This window comes from Thalia democratica, chromosome 6 (genome assembly GCF_965202585.1).
Source record: "Thalia democratica chromosome 6, ktThaDemo2.hap1.1, whole genome shotgun sequence".
Classification (NCBI taxonomy): Eukaryota; Metazoa; Chordata; class Thaliacea; order Salpida; family Salpidae; genus Thalia; species Thalia democratica.
Genome location: NC_139170.1, coordinates 16,353,924 through 16,370,165, shown reverse-complemented (window position 1 = coordinate 16,370,165; position 16,242 = coordinate 16,353,924). Strand labels below are relative to the sequence as shown.

The 16,242-nt window shown below is 24.4% G+C and overlaps 1 protein-coding gene across 1 annotated transcript; it reads left to right on the top strand.

Annotated features, from left to right (window-relative positions):
- Nucleotides 1-1,489: 1,489 nt before the first annotated feature.
- Nucleotides 1,490-11,073, top strand: LOC145837810 (ammonium transporter Rh type B-A-like). The gene is made up of 9 exons (XM_082945261.1): nucleotides 1,490-1,649; nucleotides 2,745-2,937; nucleotides 3,373-3,520; nucleotides 7,473-7,617; nucleotides 7,907-8,070; nucleotides 9,136-9,273; nucleotides 10,157-10,290; nucleotides 10,630-10,810; nucleotides 10,935-11,073. The coding sequence occupies exons 1-9, from the start codon at nucleotides 1,571-1,573 to the stop codon at nucleotides 11,007-11,009; spliced, it is 1,257 nt and encodes a 418-aa protein (XP_082801387.1). The 5' UTR covers nucleotides 1,490-1,570; the 3' UTR covers nucleotides 11,010-11,073.
- Nucleotides 11,074-16,242: the final 5,169 nt, after the last annotated feature.

Here is a 16,242-nt window from a genome sequence, read left to right as displayed (position 1 = left end):
AACTTTATTTACAATAGGATATAAGCATTAAACTTTTACATAACTAATTTAGTCTAAATTTACGCGTTTTTATTCGTATGATTCATCAAAGTTTTAAATACAACAAGTTTTTGACATGAAGTTATTTTCATTACTATCTAATTTAAAACTAGTATTTGGTTTACCACACAAGTTGAAATTTTGAGATAACTGCCTGAAGATATGTAAGTAAATTATTGTGTTGTATATTTCTCTGAACAGAATTTGCACTGAGACTCTTGAATACTTTGTAGATTTATTTACTAAAAACGTTTAGTAAAACATGAGGTTAGATTTTTTATGACAAAAACTGTTTGGTTTATTTAAAAAATAAAGTTTTTTTAAAAAACTTTTAATAGAGTTTTACCTTAAATTGGCATTTAGTTACAGTATTAAATTAAACAAAATAAATGTTTTTTTTTCTTTAAGTTTATTTATATAGAAGGTGTAATTAATTAGTTCAAAGACACTTACAAATATTTATAAAGTTTATTAAACTACGACTATAAAAAGCCTTCTGTTATTTGCTTAATTTAAAAGTTACAATAAAATACATAAACAATAAACTAAGTATTTTTAATACGACTTTTGAAACATATTTTAGATTGTTATGTTTCTTTTTTATTTATGAGTTTAAATCTGTTTAAATGGTTATTTTTGTTTGAATTTTGTTCAAAGTTTTCAAATAGTATAAACTAGCACTATTATGCTTTTCAACAATGTTTTTTAAATTTTCGTTTAAAATATGTAACTTGTTGACTTTATAGAACGAATGTCGTAACTAAATATTTATTTAAGTAATTTTTTAGTGTAGCACATTACACGGCTACTAATAAGTTTTTTAAATAAAACACTTTTAAGATAAAAGTAACTTTTGTTAAAAAAAATTAAGTTTTATAAAGTAACAAACAAATCAACTAATAATAAAACTATTTGAGCTATCTGTAAAAAAAAACTACAGTATTATCGACTAATTTTAAAAGTTTTAAAATAGATTCGGAGTAAGTTGGTATATAAAAAATCAGTGTATTTTATGTATTACAAGTATGTATGTTCATTTAACACAAAAAACTTTCCGTTTTAGTAACTTGTGTTCTTAAGCATAGTTATAACTTGACACGTAGTTATATGAATTAAAATGATAAGTTTGTTTTTTAAAACTTTATGCTTAAAGTTTACTAGTTTAAGTAGTAGATGTTTTTTTACTCAAACAATTAATAGTTAGATAATTTCAAAACACATAGTTTTTTGTTGAATTAAACGTATATATATATATATTTTTTTTTTATACTTTCATACTAAACAACAGTATATCATTTTAATTCTAACATATGATTATTTTAATGCTAATAATTAGTTTATGTAAACAGCTTTAAAATACTTTAAGTTTACTATAATTACCTTAATATTATCCGATACAAGTATGACTCGGCCAAGATTCGATTAACTAAAAATACTTTTTTGAAGGTTCAAGAAAATACATGTGGTGACTCTTTTTGTATCGCAAGCTGTTTTTATAGTTTTGTTTGGGCTGTATGTTCAGTATGACTTTATGTACACAGGACCAACAAACAAAAATGTGTCATATAGCAGCCATGTTGACAGTAATGACACTTCTGTTTTGTACTCAAGTTTGTCGTAAAATTTTGTTTTGAGATGATATAATATATTTTAAGTTAATTTAAATTTTATAAATAGGAAGTATTATAAAGTATATAAAAAGTAAAAATAACAAAAATTGATACATTCTAAATTGAATTTTTTTCATCTTCGGTTAAACAAGTATAACAATTTAGTGTTTAATAATAAGATATTATTAAGCTAAAACAAAACTTATAACAGTAAACTGTAAATTAGTTAAAAAGTAGTTTTATTCTAAAATATAAAGCTTTTATTTTACAAAATGAAGTTTGTAGACATGTGAATTTTTATGTGATTAATGGTATATTGATTAATAAAATTATGTAAAAGTTATCTGCTAGAATATAAAAAACTTATTCACAAAACTAAAAAAGTTTTATTGTAACTTTTGGGTTTGCATGCAACAGTTAAAGTTCTCAGCTTGGTTCAAGGAGATGAACTGAATTTTTCTATTTAAATAATGTTGTTAAAAAACAACTGTTTAATTGAACCATTATTTCATAGTAAAATTTTTTGAAACAAAATATCAATATTTTATTGGTAAAAGTACTGACATACTAAGTTTCAATAAAGTAAGTATACGAATACCAAAATAAGCAATATTTAAAATGCCAAAATAAAAAAGTGCAACTGCTTGATTTACAAAAATTTCTTGTCTTGCTACTCTCATGTTTTAGCTTAAACATAAGAATAATTAAGTTTATTTTCTTAATTAAATGAAAAAATTTTATAACTTACACAACACAGTTTAAATATTGTATGTATAAAAGAGTCTCTAAAATGATAACTTGAAAACTCTAATTAGCATAAGAAAAGTATTTTAAAACTAACAATTGAAAATTTTCACAGAGATTAAAAAAGCTTTTACAAAATATTTTTAAAGTATCTATTACTTTTTTTTGTATTCTCTATAAAATATATGCAAAACCGAATTTTGTTTTTGATTAATTTATAAACTAAATATTTCTCTATACATTTTAAATATTATAAACTTTTGTCGTTTATGTATATTGTTAAGTTTAAAACATGAAAACCTTAGTTCACTTGAAGTTAATTTATTTTGTAATAAAAAAATCAAACATTAGTGTACCAAGACGTGCATGTGATGATGCTAGTTGGTTTCGGATTTCTGATGACATTTCTCAAACGTTACGGACTCAGTTCGGTTGGATTTAATTTTTTGTTGACTTGTTTTGTCATTCAGTGGTCCCTTCTTGTTAATGGCTGGTTTGAATCATTTGAAAATGATCAACGCCAGATCAGTTTAAATTTGTTGAGGTTACTGAAGATATATTTTACAAAAAAAAAGCATTTTTTTTATCATTTTATTTGTTTTTTCAAATTTTTATTATCTAATAGTACAGAAAAAAGTTGTACCAATCATATTTTTTGAGTTAAATGCGGTTTTTTATGATCTTAGAGTTTGCTATATTTCTATAAGTTTTTACGAGTTTTTTATTTTCCATAATATTTAAACTTTGTAAAAATAGATTTAAAAAATGTATAAGTATAGCTATGTATTGACATTGAGCTGAATGAAAAGTAAAGAACAAGGTAAACAATTTTAACATTACATTATTTTGTTTTCGTAATCGGAACGTTTAAAGCATTTGTTTGAAGACCTAATAAAAATTTACAAAAAAAATCAGAGTTTTTAATAATTTTTACTCTATATTTATCATTTTTATTATTTATAATTTTTTTAAACAACAGTTTTCTTAAGGCGGACTTCGCTGTAGCTACTGTTTTAGTTTCGTTTGGAGCAGTTTTAGGAAAAACAAGTCCTATGCAGCTGATAGTAATGGCTACATTAGAAGTCGTGTTTTATAATGTTTCATTGTACGTCACATCACTGTTAAAGGTAAAAACTAATTTAAGCTGTTAAATAAAGTAGTATAATTTGTTTAAACTTTGGTTTCATACAGTGGCGTCGCGTGGTATTTTTTTTAGGTGGTGCAGAATTTAAAAAAATATCAATTATTTTAATAAAAATATGTTTTTACTGTCAAGTTTGAAAACAACTGAACTTTTGCTACACCTGAAGATAAGCTTTGCTTTTAAGGGCATAGGGGGGATGAAACAATTTGATCTTATTTTATGTAGTTTTTACTAAGCTACAAGATGCTTTTTACAGATTTTAAAAATTCAGTATATGTTTTAAGATATAGCCGGTCAAAGTCAAAGGCTACAAAAGGTTCATAATGGGAGGCACAAACTAAAACAGTGTTTGAAAAAATGTTTTACCCCCCCCCCCCCTTATGCCCTTAACATCTACTTTAGAATTATTTTACTGAAATTACTTTATACAGTTTTAATTTAACTACAAGTCATCTTTTATCAATATAAAAAATTCTTAAAATTTTTGAGATATGGTAATTCACAGTCAGAGGTACAAATGAATCCTTATTTTTATAATATAAACTCAAACAACAAATAAATCAAATCACTAAAATCATATCTTTTTTTTATAAGTTGGCCTCAAAATCTTTAGATGTTTCTTTTATAAAACAAAAAAAAATGCTAAATTAGATATTTAAAACACCAAGAAAAAAAAGTTATAACAAAAGTTTTTTTTTTGTATATATAAAAATACATATTGATACTTAAAAATTGAAAACTTCTCTTCAACAAAAGTATAAAGTTTTAAAAAAATTAGGATGAATAAGTTAAATTAAAAATTGTTTTAAAAATTATGGAGAATATATGTTTTCAGTAAAATTGTATTTTTTGCTGTTTTGGTTTGCTCCTTGTATAATAAACCATTCTACTCTTTGGCTTTGACTGGTTGTAACTAAAAGTTTAATTGGAAATTTCAAGTTTATTAAAGAGTAACTATTAGCTTTCTGAAAAAGTTAAAATAAGAACAACATGTAAAAAAGTGTCTATACACCCTCCCCCCTTACTCCTCACTAATTTGCACATCTTTTTTACAAACATTAACATTTTTATTAACTTTTTTTCTAATTTTAATGTTTTTTGTTGGAGGTTTAAAATTCAATAGTTTTTTAAGGGTATCTTTTCTTTATTTAATATTTATTTGTTTTTCATTTTGATGACAGTATTTTTCTCAGGAGCTCAACTTTTTTAAGTTAAGTTGTGAGGCTGTTGAACTTTTCAAGAATTTTAAAGATAATTTATAAATATGTAACCATTATAGAAGTAAAAGTTTGGTTAGTTAGTTTTCATGTGGCCATAGGGGTAAAACACTTATTTTTTAATTTTAAATAACCTTGTTATTTTCAGAGTAAAAATTAAAACTGCTTTAGTCAGCCTGAATATTTTTCTAATTTGGTCTGTTTTAATTTATCTTGGGTCATCTTGAGTTTTTAAGATTTCTAAGTTATCCTGATTATGAGGCAAGGCAACCATGTTTCAACAATTTTATCTAAAATTTTTGCTTTGTTTATGAAAAATTTAAACTAAAAGTTATATAAAGTAGAGGTAGACTAAATTTTCCTAAAATGTTAAACTACTCTAAGTAATCAAAGTTTCTAAATTAAGGCTATTTACTTTATTTAAATATGTGATTGTTTCAATAATACTATTTTTTATTTAATATAAATCTAAAATACTTTTCTGTAAGAGTGAACTAGAAGTTTATAATAAATTTCTTAATTCTTTTTATCAGAACTTGAATTTTATTATTTATTTTATTAACTTTATGATAACAATAATCAGTTATAGTTAAGTTTATGTATGCAGATTAAAATAAAAAATCAAATTTTTAAGACTTTGGTGATTTAGGGTTTTTATCTTTTTTTTCAAAATATGCAATTTATGACAAATCTTTTAATAGAAGTGATCTGTTAAATTTAAAAAATCATGTGGGTACATAAACTCAAGTTTAATCCTTTGCAGTAGCTTGCTTTGTTTTTATTTTATGTTTACAATAGCTTGTAGATGATACTTAAGCAAGTCCTGTTTTAGGGAATTTTCAACTTAGCTTACTTACCGCAAGATATTGATTTTGCGGTAATTCTTGAAGAAATTTTGCTTTTTTGAGTTCATTTGCGGCAGTCAGCTAAGAGTTTGCGGCAGTGAAGTGGGCAAAATGGTCGTTTTCAAAATTGAAGTTTTAAAAGAGATTTCGTTCAAAAAAATAACGAAAACGTTATAGATACTTTTTTTTTTCTTAGAAAATTTCAAGGTGGTGCAGTTGCGGCAGTGCAACACCCCACGCGACGCCCCTGGTTTCATACATTATTTAACGATTTTGTTATAAAACCTTTTTTTTTTCGTAGTTTGAAGTTAATTTCAAGCATATTGTTCAATATTTTAAATATATTAATCTGTAGATTTATTTAAATAAAGACTATTGTTATACAAAAAGTTTTACTTTTTTTAATACATAACCTTCTAGAACATTTCTTGTTTGAATCATACAATATATATATTAGTACAAAAAAAAAATAAATGAACTAAATACTTTATAAGAGCTGCTGTTTTAAATTGAATGTTTTTGTTAATTAATGTTTTGACGCATTTAAATCTTATCACGTTTATAAAACTTTCTAAAATACGATAGGTCTAACTAGAATAGAGTAAGCCCTGAGTTCTTATTTAACTAAGTACAAAAGTGTACTTTGAACAGCTAAAAAAATTCTCTTCTAAGCACTAATAAAATATATAAAATAATTAACATTTTTTATTTTTTGCATTAAGTTAGTTACTGAAAAAAATTATTAGAAATAAGTTTATTTTGAGTATATTTTTCCAAAACTTACATAAATTTTAGTGTTTATACGGTGGTTTCGAAAGTTTACAAAATTAAAAATGTTTTCAACCATCTTGATAAAACGTAATGGTACGAACACTGTATATTAATATGGTAAAATATAGCAATCCAAATTGATGTTTTTTCATCAGTTATATGAATTCCTTACTTTTTAATAACTTTTTTTTGTTAATTGTCGTACTAATACTCCTGTTAAATACTAGCATCCTTTTAACTTAACAATAGTTCATTTCGTAGTGAAACTTTTCTGTAATCGTTAGTTTTCACATGATTAGTGTTTTCTGGTTTTCAACAATTTTATTTAAAACGCATTTAACAAAATTTTTAAATAAGAATTTTTTAAATATAACACATTTTCATATTCTTTTTAGTTGTTCTAGTACCTTCATCAGTTTTTATCTTCACTTTTTAAATAGGGTCTAATCGTATTTTATTTATTTTCAACCAGCAACTATCAATATTTTTGTACTTTGTAATAACAAATTCATATTTGTAATTCACTTAACCTATATTGAGATTGCACAAAGGTAATTTATAAATAACTAAAAACATATTACGCTAAGTGTTTGTAGATCTAGATAATTAAACTATATAACCATTAAAGCAAATAGTTCTAAAAAAAAATTAAAAAGTATCTTAATATTTTGATTTCAATTTATGTTGTTCATAAACTAGTAATTAAACAGTAAAAATAGTTCAATTATGATAAAAGTATCATTTACTATTCAGTATTTTTTTTTGACTAGTAGAATACGTTATAATACAATTTTATAGTTGTACTTTAATTGTCACATTTGCAAGCCTTTTTAAAAGCTAAAACTACTTGCAAGAAAAAAAAAATTTTAATACAATAAAATGTACAGTATTACTTAGAAAGAACTAAATAAATGTAGCTATTTACTTAAGATTTAAACTAGCCACTTTCTGTTTCACAATAGTAAAATAATGATAACAAATTTTCGATGGAAAGAAAATTACAGGCAAATTAACTGTTTATTTAAAAAGCTAGTATTTTGTTTAAATTATCATGTAAGTTTTGACAGGTACATAGGTTACTAACTGATTTATAAAACTGCAGCTAAGCGATATAGGAGGCACAATAGTTATATATGCTTTTGGAGCTTACTTTGGCTTAGCTGTGTCTTTTGTTTTAGGAAGATTTTATTCATACAAATCCGAGAAAGAAAGTTCAGTATACCAATCAGATATATACGCATTTATAGGTAAGCGTGCTTTTCATTTATCTGTTTTATTGTAAAAATTCAACATTTTTTTGATATGCGTTTCTATATTTCATAACGTACTTCAATTTTTTTTTAAATACTTTACTTGTATTTTATATAATTTTTTTTTAGTCATCAAGTTTTATCTTATTTAATTCTAACACTAGTGGGAAACTTTTAAAGAACTGAAATAAAAGTTTTTGTACTGTATTCTGCTTTGTTAATACATGTTTTTATTTAATATTTTTAGAGTTCTACTTTTTGATGGTTTAAAAAGTTTATACATTAGGAACTCTGTTTTCTTGGCTCTACTGGCCAAGCTTCAATGCATCACCTGCATTTGGAAGTGATCGGATGAGGGCTTACATCAACACGATAATGAGTCTTACGTCATCAACTACTATGACGTTTGCAACTTCGGCACTAATCGAAGAAAACAACAACTTCAACCCAGTGCGTTTTTACACTAACATTTTTAAAACTAAATAAAAAAAAATTGTAAGTGTTTTTTTCTCGGCTTCAAAAAGGTTTTAGTTATTTTAGATTAAGTGCTACTTACACTTTTAAAAATTTACTTTAAAATGATTAAAACTTAAGCTATAATAATTAGTAATTTGCACTTAAAATGTAAGTTAGTTTATATTATTCAGTTACTGTTTTAAATGATGAATTAGTAGAAACTGTTCTGCGATATAGTCTACAAACAAATTAATCAAACAAAACTTAATATATCTCAGTACGTTATTTTATTAAATTATAAATATACCAAAAAATCCTTTAGTTTTAGTCTGAATTTTATTAGCAAAATTAGTTAGCTACTATGTGTTACCATAAAAAAAATTCGTTTTTAAACTACTCATTTGAAGCCCGACTATTTAAAATTACATTGATATTTGTACACATAAGTTATAAATTTTTCCTTGCCGGAATAATTTGAATTTTTGCTATAATTGTTATAGCACCGGTTGTTCTAACTTTAGTTTATTCTAATAAATTTGTTTTTTATGTTGTATTTAGAAAACACTATAACTTTTCACTTCTTTTAAAAGCTAAATTATACAGTTTAAACAACGTTTAAAATTTACTTCAACCTAAAATTGTTGTCGAAGTTTTGAAAAACAGCAACAAAATATTTACAGCATTTAAAATTTGTATTTTTTCATGTTAAAATTATTTTAGGATTAAAAATTTTAGTACTTTAATTATTAATTTTATCAATAAAAATTTTTTTAAGTATAAAGATTTTTTGGCAAAATATAAAACTTTTGAATTTATAAGGTAACATTTCAGGTTTTAAGTTTTACTCTTTGACATTTCATAACTACTGAATTTACTATTTTAGATTTAAACTTATTTACTTTACACTTTTTTATAACAGCTAGAAAATATACAATTATAAGGCTAGTCTACATATATTTATTATAACACTATGATAATAAGTTTAACTAGAATACTAAAGAAAAACAACATAAGCTCATAGTTTCATACTTATATTAAATTATACAATGAAAATGTTAGATGCAAATCCAAAATGCAGCAATTGCAGGAGGTGTAGCAATTGGAACGGCAGCCGATTTCTTGGTGCAACCTTTTGGTGCATTGCTGATTGGTGCAATAAGCGGCATTGTTTCCGTTTTAGGATTTGCATATGTGCAGGTTAAACAAAAATTTTGAATAGTCGCTGAAGCTACAAAAGATACTTGTAAAAAATAAGCTTGTACTCAAGTAAACTATAAGTATAAAACGACATTTTAAAAATGTACATTATTTTTAGTAGGTTTAAACATCAAAAAAAAAACTACTAAAACTAAAAAGAGAGCTTTTTTTGATGCCTTGGTTTAAAAAATAAATAAATAAGTGTATGTATAAGTTAGTTATAGTTTATTAAGTTAAAAAAAGAAGTAAACAAAAATTTAAAATAGTTAAAAATTTTAGTATTTTATATCTATTACGCTTTCAAGTTCAAACACAAAATTGTTTTTGTTATAAAGAAATATTTATAAAAGTGATTTTTTTTTTGGGTATAATTTACAAATAGTAAGTATTTAGAATACAAACTAGCATTTTCATAGAATTTAGTGTTACTATTACTGTTGATAAACTTTATAAACTTGATAATTTTGATAAACTTTTTATATCTTGTATTGTCTAAGAAAAAATTAAATACAAGGAAAACTACTTACAAAATATTGCAAAAATAAAAACAAAAAATACATTACAAACCATAATTTAAGCCAACCATAGGGTTAATTTTTGCTTTAGTTGTAGTTACTTATATTTAACTTTTAAAGCAGCTTTGACAAAACTAAATGCTAAAGTTGTAAGTTGTATTTAACACATCTTAAAAAAGTTTAAAAAAATGTAATGAAACATTCGTTATATAGTTTATACAATTTTTGAACATCTTATAAAAATATAACTTTACTTTATGTTCATACAATAATCTTTATATCAAACTGTTCAAAATGTATGAAACTAAAAATATCGTCAAAGTTTATCATAATCGTACTTTTAAAACAATAAAAACGTTAAAAAACAGCCATTTTTGAGAAAAAGATTGGGACTACACGACACTTGTGGAGTGCATAACTTACACGGAATGCCGGGTATATTGGGAGGTGTTGCAAGTGCTATTGCGGCTGCATACGCCTCTGAAACAAACTACATTGATAGGTTCAGTTAATAACTTTAAAATTAAAAAATAACTTGTCAACCTTTTTTTTCATATAACACTTTGTCTACGTATCTAAGAGTTTCAAATTTAAAAGGTATATGTTCTGCATTTAAGTTTATACTCGCATTAGTTATTAGTATTTAGGTCCTGAAGAAGACGTTAAAAAGTATCCGTGGTGTACGACTCGATAACCAAAAGGTTTGTTCGTACACCAGGTCCTTGGACCAAATTTTTTATCGATTATTAAGCTATAAATATACTACATATTTTTTTATTTAGCTATAAAAGATACGTTATAAAACATATTTATAGTTATTTAAAGCAAAATATTTCAACAGTTATTCAAACGTTATCAAGCATTCATCATCTTCTGTACAAGCTTCTTATCAAATATACGCAATGCTGGCATGCCTCACCATTTCTGTTGTATCTGGAATTTTTACTGGCTTTGTCATTTGCATACCTGTAATGAGTACCTTGACACACACAAAAATTTTCGAAGACAATGTATTTTGGAACGTTAGTGTATACTTATATATAATTTACTAAATTAAATTATAATTAAATGAGTCAATATAAGAAATTTTAAAGGGAAAGTGTAATTAATTCTTAAGAAAATCTTATATCAACAAAAAACTTTTAGTGTGAAATGTACAACGAAGAAGTTGGAAATGCAAGTAAAGAGCCATTGAAAGAGATATCTAAAGATAATTTATAGATTATTAAAGCTTTCAAAATTATTGGATAAAATTATCGGATTTTGAAGAGAATTAAAGAGGCAGAACTCTTAAATTAAAAATTTAAACATAATTTTTCACTTATAAAACTTTTCAAGTTGTAAATCATTTAAAACTGATTGAGATTGTAAACCAAATTTGTTAAATTAAGCATACAATTTGGTAAATAACGCTTTTAAGAGCTGTAAAATTAATTTTTAAATACATGCAAACTGTATTAAATTTAATTGAATTTTTATAGTACTTTTTAGCATAAAGTTTATATTGAAAATTTTGATAAAAATTACTTATAAAAATTTAAATTGTTGATACGGTCTTTTTTTTATACCTATTTTTGAATTTTACTAATTTTTTTAGTACTTATAGCATGGTTTGTTAATTTTATTAATATTTTCAAGAGATTTAAAATTTGTAAAATACAAACTAAAGTAAATATATAAGTTAACTGTAAATGTTCTTCTAGTTATTGAAAACAAATAAATACACAAAGTATAACAACATGCGTTTCTACAATAAGTTTTGGTTAAATATTACTGAGTCTATAATAAACTGTTTTAATAAAATTAACCAAAATCTGCAGTTAATAATCGTAATCATTAAATATATACTACTTTTTAAACTTTAGTTATTTTCCCCAAGGGTTTGTTTCGACCATCTTTTACTTTTCATTACAAACCCCTAGAACAACTATTGTAAGTTAGTTGTTGTCGCTTTACTAGCTTACGCCCCCATATTTCCCAAAGTTTTAAAATTGCCCTCTTACTATTTATTATCTCCGACTTACTAAAATCACACTTAAAAGATGTGGTATTTCCAATTTCAGGAAATTCTGCTTTAGAACTCAAGACATTTTATTGTATTTTGATGTCTCTACTCTTGAAATACCGAAATTAACACAACACGTTTATATATAGTTGAAGATGAATAAGTTTAAAGATGTTACAAAGGATCCTTAATATCATAAGAAAATTGTAAGTTTAGTGAAACTCTAAATCTGTTTTTAGGAAACTTATGTTAACTTTTTTATACATCTTTAGAAACTTTAAACAATTAGTACAATACATTTTAAAAATATTTATAGTTATGTAATTGTTTTAAGCGCGATACAAAAAAATGTAATATTTTCTGATAATATTTGTGTAAGTGTTTTGTTCAATATTTTTTGAGGATTTACTTACTTACTAGAAGTAAAAACTAGTTTAATAACAAGATTTAAAACCCATTAAAGAAATAAAATGTGTAAAGTACACATGATAAAATACTTTATATCCTTTCAAAATTTTCAAGCTTTAGTTTATCTTAAACCAAAATAAACCTTCAGCAGTCGTAAACTATTTCAAACATTTCTTTAAAAACATATCTAATTGAAAAATTTGTCTAAAACTGTTCAAAAACAAAATAACTTATAATCTTTAAACTTGTACTTTAAAAGTAAGCTATTTTTGCACTACAGTAACCTCTCGCTTATTTACGCACATTGTGTCCCTAGAAAAAATGCGTAAAGATACGAAAGATCGTAAAGATACGAGAGGTACCAAATATACTTACTATAATGGCTGTTTCTCGCTTCTAGTTAAAAGCAGACTGGGGACTTTCCCACTTTTAACAAAATTTTTACTTTATTTATAAATATGAAAACAAAAGATAAAATTATGCATATATAAAAAAAAATATTTCATTTTTTATAAAATAATAATACTTGTAGAAAATTTTACTAATTTTAATAATAGTAATTTTATTATTATTAATATATCTTTATTTAAGATTTATGTTCTATTTTACTTAGAAAATTCAACTTATAATTAAGCATTTGTTTAAAATTAAAAATGGTGTGGTGTCTATATTAAAACTTGTTTCTATAGTATTTTACTAAAATATGCATTTGGTGCTGTAATAAATTTCTTCTTTTGAACAAAAATATATAAGTTATAAGAAAAATGTTTAATAAAAATTGTTTATGTTACTAAAACTTTTTTTAATTTGACCTATGCCCACATAAAGATTAACTTGTATTGTATTAAAGCAGGGGTCGGCAGGCAGTTGGTGCTCGCGGGCCAAATTTCAAGTTTCCAAAATCTTCGCGGGCCGCAGTTTTAGTTTTAATCAAACTGAAGAAAGTTTTACTTTTATATAGTTTTATTTTTCAAGGACTTAAAGCTACACAAAAAATGCCTGTTAAATTATACATACTAACTGGAATAAAATTTACATTTACTAATATACATAAGTGTTAAAAAAATTTGTACATTTTTAATAACTTAATCAATTTAGATTAATATTTTTACTTTACTTACAACCCAACTCTCTATAAAAACTGTACTTGAAAAACATCTATAGGTCACTTAATACTTTTTTATATTATGAACCACCTTTTCATATTTTAAAAAGCAATAACTTTTTGAAACAACTTTCCCGTTTTAAATAGTTTGCACTTTTTTAAAAATTGAGTAATTAGTTAAGTAATTAGAACTTATACCTGTTTGTATTGTAAAAAAAGTAAAAAATATGTTTTTACATAATTTATGCTCAAATACTTTAATAAAATAGCTTATAAGTATTTTTCAGCTTTTAAAGTAGTTGCCACTTTGAAAACGAAAATGTCTGAATAAAGTCAAACCAGTTTAAGTTTATTAAAAGTTGAAAATGCTAAAAGCTTGCTGTTAATCAAGCTTAAATACTTAACTAAAAAATTATCACAGTAAATAGCACATTACATTTAAATAAACTAGAAAAAATAAACAATTAATAAACTACACTACAGTAATAAAAACTATTTTGAGAATTCGAACGTTTATTATAAGTGTTTGAAATAACAGTTTCGCACGCATGAGATTTTGAAAATGTCTTAAACAAGTCTAACCTAGTCTGAGTTTTTAAATATTTCAAACCAGACTGTTTGTTTGACAACCTTTTTAAAATAAAGAAATAATGAAGTTTATTAACAGTGATTTAATTACACAGCAAAATAAATATTACAGTTCAGCTTAAATAGACAATAATGTTTCTTAAATACTTTTAATGGAAGTAAAAAAATGATAAGTCATTAATAAGGTATAAAAACTAACTTTTTATTGAGCATTATATCAATTCCTTATCTGCAATAAAAATTGTGCATTTAGAAATAGTGAATGAAAACTTAAAAATCGTTAGGATTTATTCCAAGACAAGAAAAAAAACCGCTTAAGTCAGTTTCAACAAAGCACATGATTATGTTCAGTAACTACAGACTTATCAAAAAAACTCTTAAGGAAATTTAAAAAGTAGAAAAAGTATTACTGTACATTACAATAAATCCTATGGCAACTAATGTACAAGGTTTTACATACAATAAAAGAAAATTATATTGCGAAACCATATAAATCTGACTACCAACAAGAGATTATAAAGATAACAATAATGAAATATATAATCATTATACTTAAAACTTTTATTATTACCTATTTAAAAAATGTTTTTCCTGTGTTGTATACACATGAAGTATGTCAAACAAAAACATATGTGCTATGTTTTACCCTTAGAAAGAATGTAGACAGTTCCAGGGTTGCCAAAGGATTTTAAGAAATATTTCCAGGTTTTCAAAAGTACAAGTTTTTGGGTCTATTTTTGGTACAAAATTAATTTTATGATAAAAACTGTCTTGAACAGTATCGCAAAATTTAAAAGGTATTGTTAAGCACTTTTAATATTTATAATTTTAAAAATGGTGTTAACAAAAAAATATTTATATGATAGACTTTTTAAGTCAAATCAAAATTCTTTACTTTGCATTTAAATTGTTTAAAATTCAAGGTTTTTTCAAAAATTGTCGAATTCCAGGTTTTTCCCAATTCTTTTAGCATAGATTGTCAAACTCCAAGCTTTTATAAAATTTAAGGTTATTTGGCAACAATGATTGCTCACACTTATATGTAAATAAATAAACATAACGTTTTTAACTATAGCAGCTGCAAGACTTAAAATTCAATACACATTATAGTTCAAACTAGCGCTGTGAATTGAACATAACATACATCATAATTTACTTCAAAGCCACTCTTAAAAGCAAAAAAGCCAGCGTGAGTGATTAAAAACTAAGGGTGTTTTAGAAAAAAAATCAATTCAAGCCAAAAACATTAAAAATGCCTAAATTTGATGATATTTGAAAAGTTTTCAAACTAACCTGACTTAGTCTGAGTGTGTGGCAACGTTAACTTTTTTATTTGCTTATATTTAAACTATTTCGTTTAATTAGATATGTTCTTTATTGAACGATATAACAAGCGCTAAAAAAGTCTGGTCTTAAGAACTGGTGTACAGACGAACCTTTTGGTTATCGAGTCGCGTACACCACGACTACACGAAGTTAATAAATTTAAGATCTCTAAATCTAGTTTGTATTAAAAATGGCAAAACACCTGTGTATATTAGTATGCAAAGTTTAGATAAATTTTCAAAAATATATTGTTTGAAAAATGAAAACATCTAACAAAAACTGTTTTAATCTATGTCATATACATTGTTTTAAATGTGTCTGTACACACTAAGATATTACATATATATAATATATTAATAATGAAATTTACTTAATCTAACTAAGTATAGATAAAATAGTTGTTCAAAAAAAGAGCATCTATGTACATTGGTGCGCCTAGTAAATAATTTAAAGTGCAAAGAAAACATCTAAAAAATAAATTTGTAAAAACCAAAATAAAACAAACTTTACTTCTTATTATTATGCTACTTAAAATGTTTTTGTGCACACTCAAATTTAACTTAGTGTGATTAAAGTCTAAAAAAACTTATGCTTAAGTTACTTGTTAAGCACAATACCTAAAATGTAAGGAAATTATGTTTTAGTTAACAATTGTGCATTACTTTTTCACAAAATTCAAAACATTTGTATTTAGTTTATTTACTTAGTAAGTAAACTAAATATACTATATGTAAGTAAATATAAACTAATTCTAAGCACTCATAAAACTTTTATTTCAGATTTTAACTTGCTGTTGTAAAAACAAAATTACTATGAAACTGAGAAAAAAAACACTAGTCAAATACTAATCTGTCTTTTTCTCATTTTTAAGCTAAGCATATAACTGTTTCGATTGTTTAAAAGTGTTATACAGACTACAGAGACTTATAACGAAATCAATCAAATTAAACTAAATTACCGAAAAAAATTTAATTTAAAATAAGTTTTTGCTCAGTGGGCCACATTTACCTGCTCGCGGGCCG